Below are 11,666 nucleotides of genomic sequence, written 5' to 3' on the forward strand. Positions count from 1 at the left end.
GCTTCTGAATGTGAGTCAGCAGCCATAACCACTTGACCGTCTAGTGGTGGAATCTGGAATGCATGTCAAACTTAAATTTAAACCTGACATTCTGCATTGCGAAAACAGGAAGTCATTGTTGATGGTTTAAAAGCATCAAAAATGGATCAAACGCCCCCCCCCATCCCCCCTCCCATGTCACCAGCTTGTTATTTATTGTATTTTTTTGTGTAAAAAATGTTTTCTTTCACCTAGTTTTAAGGTCAAACTAATATCTAAAAGAAAAATGAATATTCAATGTGGACTATTCCTGAGCCGGATTCGAACCCATGACCTTCTGAATGTGAGTCAGCAGCCATAACCACTTGACCATATAGTGGCGGAATATGCAATGCATGTCAAACTTAAATTTAAACCTGACATTCTGCATTGCGAAAACAGGAAGTCATTGTTGATGGTTTAAAAGCATCAAAAATGGATCAAACGCCCCCCATGTCACCAGTTTGTCATTTATTGTATTTGTCTGTGTTTAAAATATTTTTTTTCACCTAGTTTTAAGGTAAAACTAAAATCTAAAAGTAAAAATAAATATGCAATGTGGACTATTCCTGAGCTGGATTCGAACCCATGACCTTCTGAGTGTGAGTCAGCAGCCATAACCACTTGACCGTCTAGTGGCGGAATCTGGAATGCATATCAAACTTAAATTTAAACCTGACATTCTGCATTGGGAAAACAGGAAGTCATTGTTGATGGTTTAAAAGCATCAAAAATGGATCAAACGCCCCCCCCCATGTCACCAGTTTGTCATTTATTGTATTTGTCTGTGCTAAAAATATTTTTTCTCACCTAGTTTTAATGTCAAACTAAAATCCATCCATCCATCCATCTTCTTGGACGCTTCTTCCCTTTCAGGGCCGCAGGGGTGCCGGAGCCTAACCCGGCTACTGAAGGGCGAAGGCGGGGTACACCCTGGACAGGTCGCCAGTCTGTCTCAGGGCCTCAATCACACACATTCACTCTCACATTCACACCTAGGGGCAATTTAGAGTCACCAATTAACCTATGAAGCATGTTTTTGGACGGTGGGAGGAAGCCGGAGTCCCCGGTGAAAACCCACGCATGCACGGGGAGAACATGCAAACTCCACACAGAAAGGTCCCAGCCGGGAGTCGAACCGGGGCCTTCTCGCTGTGAGGCAAGAGCGCTAACCACTGCGCCACCGTGCAGCCCAAACTAAAATCTAAAAGTAAAAATAAATATTCAATGTGGACTATTAATGAGCCGGATTTGAACCCATGAGCTTCTGAATGTGAGTCAGCAGCCATAACCACTTGACCGTCTAGTGGCGGAATCTGGAATGCATATCAAACTTAAATTTAAACCTGACATTCTGCATTGCAAAAACAGGAAGTCATTGTTGATGGTTTAAAAGCATCAAAAATGGATCAAACGCCCCCTGTGTCACCAGTTTGTCATTTATTGTATTTGTCTGTGTTTAAAATATTTTTTTCACCTAGTTTTAAGGTCAAACTAAAATATAAAAGTAAAAATAAATATTCAATGTGGACTATTCCTGAGCTGGATTCGAACCCATGACCTTCTGAATGTGAGTCAGCAGCCATAACCACTTGACCGTCTAGTGGTGAAATCTGTTACGCATGTCAAACTTAAATTTAAACCTGACATTCTGCATTGCGAAAACAGGAAGTCATTGTTGATGGTTTAAAAGCATCAAAAATGGATCAAACGCCCCCCATGTCACCAGTTTGTCATTTATTGTATTTGTCTGTGTTTAAAATATTTTTTTTCACCTTATTTTAATGTCAAACTAAAATCTAAAAGTAAAAATAAATATTCAATGTGGACTATTCCTGAGCTGGATTCGAACCCATGACCGTCTGAATGTGAATCAGCAGCCAACCTGTTGTTGTTGACTATTTCTACTGCAAGTGTGTGCGTTTCAAAAGCTGTTTGGGGGGCTGCTGGGTTTTTCTCCACATTCAGGAGGACACAGATGAAGAGGGTGAGGCAGGAAAAAAGGAAAACGTGGCTGCACAGCTGAACCTTGTGCCGCTGATTGGCTTGCTCATCCAGGTATATGGCCTAGAGCCGCGAGCAGGTGTGTTTCCGGACTTTCCAAAGCTATAGCGTGGTTTTGACACTTCTAGCAGCTTACGGCCACACCGCCCTGAGCGCGCCTGATCTCGTCTGATCTCTGAAGCTGAGCAGGGTTGGGTCTGGTTAGTACTTGGATAGGAGACTGCCTGGGAATACCAGATGCTGTAAGTTTTCAATCTCTTTCTGTCCACCACTAGAAAGCCTTACACTTTTCAAAAAGCAACAGCGCGTCCACTTGTGCTTCTTTTTTTTTCTTCTAATCATACCTTTCTTCCTTTTTTTTTTTATTTTTTTATACAGAGATAATTCTGTCACGCTTCTCCCAATGTGCTCATTGACCGTCAGAGCGGTCAGCATTAAGGTGCAAATGCCTAATCCTACTCCCTGGGAGGCTGAAACTTTCTTGATTGAAAACCTGTTGTTGTGGACTATTTCTACTGCAAGTGTGTGCGTTTCAAAAGCTGTTTGGGGGGCTGCTGGGTTTTTCTCCACATTCAGGAGGACACAGATGAAGAGGGTGAGGCAGGAAAAAAGGAAAACGTGGCTGCACACGTGCCGCTGATTGGCTTTTTTCATCCAGGTACATGGCCTAGAGCCATTTAAAACTTTTACCGGCGAAAGGTAAGACGATCGCCTTAAGGTACCCTACTCTTTTAGCTAAATAATGCGTTTGCCATTCGATTTTTTGCTGTTTATGTATGCTCATTTCATACAACATTGTAATTGCATATAAGATCGGTGTTATTACAGCGTTCTATGAGAAAAAAAAACATTCAACGTTAATTTGGTTGTAAACAATGCATTGTTCTCCTTTGTCTCCCCTTGTCGCCATGTCTGCCGCGTGTCCTTTAGCTTTAGCTTCGTCTTCTAAGCCATGTAGTTGTTTGTGCGGCTGCAGTCACAAAATAATTTAACAGTTTAATTCTCAAAACTAACGCCAAATAACATTTGGGGGGATGTAGACATTATTATTATCATCATTATTATTTTTTACTTCTTGCCATTTTCATCAGTCGTCTTATTTGGGTGCAGAGGGCCTTCAATGCACATGTTTGAATATGAAGTGGTCGGTTTGTTTTTGTAATCAAGTATAAAACGTGACTTATTCAAAGCTGTTGAATATAATAATGTTTTGAAAGCAGCACTGAGATCAGCAAACAAATAGAAAACCTTTTTTTTTTAAATTAAATTCCTTCTATTACATGGCTTTTGATCTTTGATGTTTAGTTGTTCCATTTTTTATCAGATTGTAATTGCATATAATATCAGTGTTGTCACAACATTTAATGTGATAAATAAATTTTATGTAAAGCTGGTTGAAAACAATACATTGTCTCCCTTTGTCCTTTTTTGTTGCTATGTTTGCTACTTGTCCACTAGATTCACCTTTTAAGTTATTCACTCGCATTTTAGAGCGCTAAAATGTGACCATACAGTGTTCTACATATAAGACTGACTGTATATCATACTTACATTTTTTTTTCATGTTTATTTTTACAGACAATGGCATCCAGAAAGAGCCACAAGGCAATGGAGGACTCAGAATGGATGTCTCGCCTGAGAACATTTGCATCTACAGGGATGTGGCCTGCAAGTGCAGGTAACAGACCTGCACCAAGGCAGAAAAGATGGCATGACCTCTATAGCAAGGTAAATAAACAAAATTGAAATCACACAAATTGTCTTTTTTTTATTGTTAATGCATTAGACCATCTATTAGAATTTGTTGAGTACATTTTGTGGTTATCAAAGCGAAGTAATTTTCCTTTTACAGATAGAGAAGTGTTATATGCAGCTGAGAGGTCAGAGAACACTGACCACTGAACCACAGAAGTGTGTGTGCAGCTTTCACACTCAAAAGGTATTAAAATGTTAAGCCATTATGCAGATGCACTGAATTGTACAATATTTCTTTTGTTGTTTGTACAATTTTATATATTTACAATATATGTTTTCTTCCTTGGTTGCTTGTCCATTAATAAGTACTTCTTGTTTCCAGTCAAGCACTCCATCTACCTCTACAACTTCGGAAACTTCATCTGTGGTAAAAAAAAAAAAAAAAAATCACGACATTTGGCCATTTTTTCTGTCAGTTTATATGATTTACCTTTAAAAAAGGTGCTGAGCTATACATAGCTTGCTTTTTCTTGTGTTTATTTTAGTTTGTGTTACTTAGGATTTTGCCTTTTAGCTTTGGTTTGTCAGCTAATGTGTGTTTGTGTGTGTGTCTTATTTCAGGCTTCTACTGAGACACCTCATACAGTTTCTGCAGTCCCATCTTCTACAACTGCTAAACCCAGCATTAGTTCTGATGTGAACCCCAGTCCCACAAAAAGTGTCAAACTGTCTCTGTCAATGGTATGACTGACCACAAATTCTCAAGCTTATTTTTTGGGAGATGCAAAGTTTTGACCTCATCAGAATATTTTTTTATTAATGTAAGATCCATGTTTCCTTTTAGTTTGAAAGGTCAAAATTTGGTGGCAAACATGTCATGGCTGCAAAACCAAATCTGAATGTCCCTCGGAGATCTCTGCAGGTAATATAAACATTGATAAGGCTGTCCAGTCATATGTCACATTTTGAAATAACAAAAAAACTTCCAATAACAATATAGCTGCAGGCACAGGAAGTGCCAGATTCAGCTGTAGCCACCACTTCAACTGCTCATCACCATGGTCACCAGTCACCACGACTTCAACAAACCATTTCTTCGTCGCCTGATTTCTTTCTGGCTCCACCACCTGCAACAAAATCCATCAAAAAAACTGCTTCTGCTCCTGCTTCTCTAGCACCAGATATTTCTGTCACAAAGAATCTGGTAATTTTATTTTTTTTGTGGAATATAGCTATTAATTTTTACATAATTAAAAGCTCTGAATTTTTGGTATCTTATTTAAGCTTTCCCGTGTGTGTGTCTTTTACCATAACAGGCCCCCTTTCAGTCAGACGATCCAGCTGAACTGCCTTTGCTGTGGCCAAAAACAATGCCACAAGAGGACCATAGGTGGGTGTCATCAACGCTATTCAGAGTTGGTGCCAGTGGCAGGCTGGAGCTCCGCGACAACCTTCAGCTGTGGTATCATCCTCCTCCGCCTGTGCTGGTTTACAATCAGGCCCCAACACCCCACAGATTCTTCTCCCACTCACTCCTGCTGTGGATGCCATACAGGCTGTGGAAAGTCCGGCTGCTGTGCACTAACCCTACATGCACTCAGCATCAGCTTTCTAGCGGAGGTCTACACAGGAGGGTACGGCAGGTTATTGATATTGACAGATATTATAACCTGGTTACGGAGACTCTCATCTGCACCAAGTGCAGAACCAGCTACCTGTCTTGGGGCCAGCAGATCTTGCAACAGCTAGATCTTCCACATCGCTCCGAATTCAGAGTTATCCTTACAAGGAGGTACAATACATTTTATCAGATACTTCTTGTCTAATGTCAAAAAGTATTAGACTACATTTTCCCTTTTCCCCATTTTCTCCCAAGGTACGCCTGCGACATCAGAGTGATTCGTCTCCTTCGAGAGCGAGGCTTGGGAAATAGTTCAGCAAGACTAATTGCCCAGCTAAAGCAAAATCATAGTGAGGAGTGGCTGCAGCGAGTTTCCCGTTACACATCTGAATGTGCTGCATTCATGGCCTCTCAAAGCCTGCTGCCCCTACACTTTCAAGAACCACCAAACCCCCCAGTCATGCCCAGCTACAAGTGGCTTCTTGTTGTGTACAGCCGGGACATCCTTAACAGGTTTGAGGACATCAAAGCCAACATAACATCAACATATGGATCCATTTTAAAAATGGATTCCACCAGAAAGTTTAGGAAACTTTGAATTTCTGCATTTGAAGCTTTGACTGTTGATGAGAAAATATTTCCTGGTAACTGACTGTATTTTTAGATCACTAAGAAGCTGAGTGGATCTGCCAAAGGCACGGCCCAATGGCTCACCTCCATTGGCAATGAGCTGGGTCAGGTGCTAATCAGTGTGCTAACTGCTGGCGAGGGTCCTGCTTTGGATCACATGGCAACAGGGGTGATGAACAGGTACCAAGACACTTTATTTCAAAGTTTAAAAGAAACAACTGTCTGTAAAGAAATAGTATAGTCTTTTATTTGTCTTTCAACATTTGTATAATCACACTTGTATGGTAACATTTAAAAAGCAATCCCCTTTTTTACGTGCAGAAAGCAATAACAATACAATATTACATTAAAAACAAAACAAAGTTTTAGTGCTAGGTTAAAATTATATTCCTAATAAAAATATATGAACCTATGAATACTAAAATAATTTCATTCAGCTCCTATTCAAAACAATATTATTAGTATTTTTTATATCACTTTCATGCAAGTAGCTATTACAAGCTATTCATATCTGATACATTTGTTAAAATGTATCTTTTGGAGCAAAAATACATCCTAAAAAAATAAAAAGTAATTTTTTTCCCAAAATGTAATTTTCTTTGTTTGCTCTTTAATTTTTTAGTTTCGAGGCAGCCGTTGTGGCACCTCCAGTTGCCCTTTATGTTGATTGTGGCTGTTGCAAAGAGGCTGGAGCAACAAAACTTCAAGCCAGGTTCAACCAGTGGCCTAACCTGATCATCCGTTTGGACATCTGGCATTTTATGCGCCGCCTGGCAGTTGGGGTAACAACTGATGCACATCAGCTATACCCCACGTTCATGGCGCGTTTGTCAGCCTGTATTTTCGAATGGGATGCAGGAGACATTTCGGAGCTCAAAAAGGCTAAGCGGGCAGAACTGGTACAACAAGGATGGCCTGTACCAACAGAAAGAGAGGTGGACCGCCACATTACAAAGGAGGAGCTTGCGCTGCACTATAGGAGAGAAACACGTGGAGAGGAGACAACCATACACCTCCTTGAACAGCTTTTCACGGAGCTCATGAGTGACAAAGGGAATGATGCTCTAGGTGTTCCTCTCCTTGATGCAGTTAGGATGCAGCACATTTGGGACGTTCAAAAACGTCATGTGAGTTGCATCCAGGATCCTCCTGGAGTGCCACTTTACACAGAGACAGGAAGTCTCACTAAAGGAGGACTGTCACTCAAGACCTTCAGGTGCGCCAGAGGGTCAACGTCTTTGGAGTCGTTTCACTGCCATCTGAATCGATTCATTCCAGGTTTGTGTTAAGATCCAGTTAGATCAGGAATGACAGTTAGCCTTCTATTGTAAGCATACAATAAACTACAATTATCAAAATATCCTCACACAAATATTTTTGTTATTTTTTAGGCAACAGCGCAAATAGCTTAAATTTCCAAATTTACCTGCTGGAAGGGCTGCACCGCTGGAACAAAGACAGAGCTGCTGCGGCATCCGGAGACTCATTGGGATTGCGGACATACACTGGAGATCTCATGCACTCTGCCAATTCACAGTATGAAAATGTTTTTGGCAAAAAACTGTTGCCTGGGTTTGAACCACCAGCAAAATACACAGGTAAATCTAGAAATACAAACCATTTTAACCACATTTGATAACTATGTTTTATATAAAATTATTTGTTTATATTTTCATAGGGGAGTTAATCGGGATTCAATATCTCATGAGACAAAGTAATAATCCTCTGCAAGAGATTGACCCAGATGCCGAGGAGACATCCCAGCTGCTGGAGGAGCTAGATGTTGCAGAGTCCACAGATGAAGGATTCGAGGAACTAATGGGAGAAGAGAGCCCTCTCGCTGATCTTGGAGTTTCCATGACAACTTCGGAAAGCTTCCTCTCCCACAGCAACGATCCAGCTCTGCAGCCTTCAGCCTCTGCACTCCATCCTCCAGCCTCTGCACTCCATCCTCCAGTCTCGTCCCTGCAGCCTCCAGCCTCTGCACTCCATCCTCCAGCCTCAGCCCTGCAGCATCCAGTCTCAGCCCTGCAGCCTCCAGCCTCTGCACTCCAGCCTCCAGCCTCAGCCCTGCAGCCTCCAGCCTCTGCACTCCATCCTCCAGCCTCTGCACTCCATCCTCCAGTCTCAGGCCTGCATCCTCCAGCCTCAGCCCTGTAGCCTCCTGTCTCGGCCCTGCAGCCTCCAGCCTCTGCACTCCATCCTCCAGCCTCGGCTCTCGAGTCTCCATCTATTGATGTCCAGAGGCCATCCTGCTCATGGCTAGAAATGGTAAGACATTTTTGTTTTGACTTGTAATTCAGAAATTTGCTGTTTTAGAGCCCTTGTGTCAGAAAAGTTTTCTTTAATTTGCTCTTTTTACTCAGGCTGTGGACCAACACAACATCCCTGGCATCAATCGTGTTGACGAACTGGCAGAATATCTGGTAGAGCTGCGCACACAAGCAGGAATGACTTTAACAAATCAACAATCAAGCACAATTGTTGCTCTGTGGCAAAACCTGGAACAGTTTGACAAGGAGAGAGTTGTCTATGCAGCACGTCATCAAGAGAGGCTATTGACGGGCCGCTTTAGATCACCAAAGAAAAAGGCGGTCTTTACACCTGGCGTAGAGAGTACTAAGAGATGTGTGCTTGGCTGAAGTGGCTCTCCAGCACAATGGCCAGACTGCTGTCGTCTGGTTGAGGCAATTTTCATCCGGTTATGTCACATATACAAGAACCCTCAGAAAAAAGGACAACAAAATTTGTCAAGGTGGTCACTCATCCTTCAGGACTACAAAAAGATTCGTCAGTTAATATTAGGCAATGGAACTGTCATGCAGCAAACAACTCTGCAGCTGGTGGAAGTCAACCAGACGACCCTTGTGCAGTGGCACAACCGCCGCCTGAAAGGGCAAGAAGTTTCTGTGCTTCTCCAAGGGATTCAACTTCCACCCGCAAGGCCAGTTTCCACTAAACAATTGCTACCTGCAAGACCACAGCAACATCTTTTGCCGCGTCCCCATCAGCAACATCACAGTTATAATTTACCCCCAAACACAGCTGGGCAGGCAAAAACGAAGTTACGCCCTCTGAAACCTGCAGCTACTGTGACAGAGTCAGTAAACCTACAGGAGCAAGTTACACAAGCAACAACAGGATCAAGATTGTTGCCACTTCAACCAAAACCAGCTGCAACAATGCTACTGTGTCCGACAGGAATTATGCCAGTTCGGGTAAATGTGATGCCTTCTGTCACTGCGCCAGCTGCAATAACCGCTTCTTCTTCAAGCCAATCTTCCACTGAAGCATCACAGGAAAAACGCAAATACGTCAGGACTGTATCATCGAACACCTGTCGGACCTGTGGTCAGTTTCGGACTCAGGAGACTGGTCATAGTCAGTACAAAGGCAAAATATACTGTCCCAACAAAGAGACCCTGACAAAAGAGCAGTGGCTACAAAGGATGAGGAAATAATTATATTTTATGTGAGTATTTTTATTACTTTGTCTCTTGATACATTTGTTTAAATATATCTCTTAAATATTTCTAGATTTTTCATGTTCAAGGAAAATAAATTNTCCTTGTGATAATGACAATAAAGGTCTATCTATCTATCTATCTAAATGCTAAAAAGTACTGTTTTTGTTAAATACATTCCTTTAATACCATTAAGAGATTTTGATTTTGTGTCCTTGGGAAATATTTTCTTTTAATAAAGTTAATTACCTTTTATAGTAAGTACAATGGAAAAATACAGTCCCAGCAAGGAGACCCTGAAAAAGAAGAAGTGGCTAAAAGGATGAAGAAATTATTGTATTTCATGGAAAATTGTTTTTTCGGTCTTTCTCTTTGTGAAATTATGACATTTTATTTAAATATTTCTTAAATTTTAGAAATGTGTATGTTTGAGAGAAAATTTCCGTTCATTTAAATTCAAATTTGTGTAGAGTTGTTAAAAATCTTTGCTTTGATTTAATAAATGCCTTTGAAAACATGAAAGATTTTTTTTCCTGTCATTTTGATTGAGATTTTCTTTTGAAGTTTATCATCTTTGAGGCTGTTATTTTTCAGTTTTGAATCTGACAAATTAAATCTTTACTAATACGTAAACAACCTGCAAAATAAATAGAGATACCAAAAATATAAAAATCGAAACAAAAAAATACAATTCAAACATTCATCATCTTAAAACTTTTTTTCCTCCTTTTAACTACGCAAAGCCAATTCAATGACTTTTGCAATGAGTGGGATTCGAACTCGGAGCTCCGCATNTTTGTGTAGAGTTGTTAAAAATCTTTGCTTTGATTTAATAAATGCATTTGAAAACATGAAAGATTTTTTTTTTCCTGTCATTTTGATTGAGATTTTCTTTTGAAGTTTATTAATCTTTGAGGCTGTTATTTTTCAGTTTTGAATCTGACAAATTAAATCTTTACTAATACATGAACAACCTGCAAAATAAATAGAGATACCAAAAATCTAAAAATAGAAACAAAAAAATACAATTCAATCATTCATCATCTTAATTTTTTTTTTCCTCCTTTTAACTATGCAGAGCCAATTCAATTACTTTTGCAATGAGTGGGATTCGAACTCGGAGCTCCGCATTACCTCCCTCAATCTCCCTCCCATTCTCGACCCCTCCCTCTCTTCCTTCTTCTTCCCCATCATATACAGACAATTGTTCCCCAGCTTTAGCTCAGCTGGGAGAGCGCTAGACTGAAGATCTCAAGGTCCTTTTGAACACCTTGAAATCAATGAAGATTTGCAAAGAGCTCTCTGGAAGGGTTAGTTTAATAGAAAACAGAAAATCTGTGATATATTTATTTATGCTTGTGTGTAGATAGTTCTACTGTTCTAATTTAAGCACAATTAAAATATTTTTTGTTGACGTTATTAAAAAAAGAAAAACAACCTGCTTGAGTGTTTCTTTTATTTAAAAAAAATCTTGGTGATATCTTTTTTCTCTTAAACATGCTCTTCAATCATTAAAAAGTGTTTAGAACAGAGACTGAAAGCAGAAAAGAAAAAGGCTTTCAGACACACACTTATTACAAAGAAACAATGTAGGAAAATAATGCAGAATCCTTGGCAAACAACAGAATTAGCTTAATGTGTGTCTTCTAATTTCATAACAATTCAAAGACAATTAGAATAAAACCAAAACGATAAAAGCCAAAGGTTGCAGGCGGGGCTCAAACTCGTGTTTCTGTGGATTTTTGGCTCGCTTTCAAGAACACATAATTTGCTCTGACATTTTCATCAGAAGTTAAACTTTAAATCATGTCCTGTTGTGGAGATCTCAGAAGACAACCTCTCATTTTTATGTCTATTCAACGGTTTACTGTCCTAACGTGCCAAGACCAACTCTGTGTTGTACATCATCAGCTGGACCTGCAATGCAGCCTCTCTCCTCCTGCTTCCAGCAAGTTGCATATCATATACTTTTTTTTTTCTTTTTAAAATTAAACATAATTATAGAGAATACAAATGTCTAAGAAAATAACTTATTTTATTACTTAAAACCAGCACAACATCCTTGGACCTGCTATGCCACCTCCTACATCTCTATATTCTCTTTTGAGTTTCCCAATATTTTGTATTAAAATCTTGCCAGTAACAACAAAATCATGTTCTTAGAGGAAAATAAAGTTTCTGGTTGTGAGAATAGAACAAGAGGCTCATTGGGTTCAACTGTCAAAACCAGAAAG

The 11,666-nt window shown here is 40.0% G+C and overlaps 1 protein-coding gene and 1 non-coding gene across 2 annotated transcripts; both read left to right on the forward strand.

The window, feature by feature from the left end:
* Nucleotides 1-2,152: 2,152 nt before the first annotated feature.
* LOC112152945 lies at nt 2,153-2,271 on the forward strand. The gene has a single exon (XR_002920415.1). It is a non-coding gene; the product is annotated as a 5S ribosomal RNA (ribosomal RNA).
* Nucleotides 2,272-4,498: 2,227 nt separating this feature from the next.
* LOC112151922 lies at nt 4,499-7,012 on the forward strand. The gene is made up of 5 exons (XM_036212131.1): nt 4,499-4,639; nt 4,718-5,509; nt 5,594-5,851; nt 6,591-6,750; nt 6,827-7,012. The coding sequence occupies exons 2-5, from the start codon at nt 5,088-5,090 to the stop codon at nt 7,010-7,012; spliced, it is 1,026 nt and encodes a 341-aa protein (XP_036068024.1). The 5' UTR covers nt 4,499-4,639; nt 4,718-5,087.
* The last annotated feature ends 4,654 nt before the right edge of the window (nt 7,013-11,666 follow it).

Source organism: Oryzias melastigma, linkage group LG6 (genome assembly GCF_002922805.2).
Source record: "Oryzias melastigma strain HK-1 linkage group LG6, ASM292280v2, whole genome shotgun sequence".
In the NCBI taxonomy this organism is placed as follows: Eukaryota; Metazoa; Chordata; class Actinopteri; order Beloniformes; family Adrianichthyidae; genus Oryzias; species Oryzias melastigma.

Bases quoted from the DNA above. Each gene is read 5' to 3' on its own strand.
- LOC112151922 (XM_036212131.1), top strand. From the start codon at position 5,088: ATGCCACAAGAGGACCATAGGTGGGTGTCATCAACGCTATTCAGAGTT. The intron at 5,510-5,593 runs GTACAATACATT...TTTTCTCCCAAG, and splicing joins AGAGTTATCCTTACAAGGAG to GTACGCCTGCGACATCAGAG. The intron at 6,751-6,826 runs GTAACAACTGAT...AATGGGATGCAG, and splicing joins TGCGCCGCCTGGCAGTTGGG to GAGACATTTCGGAGCTCAAA.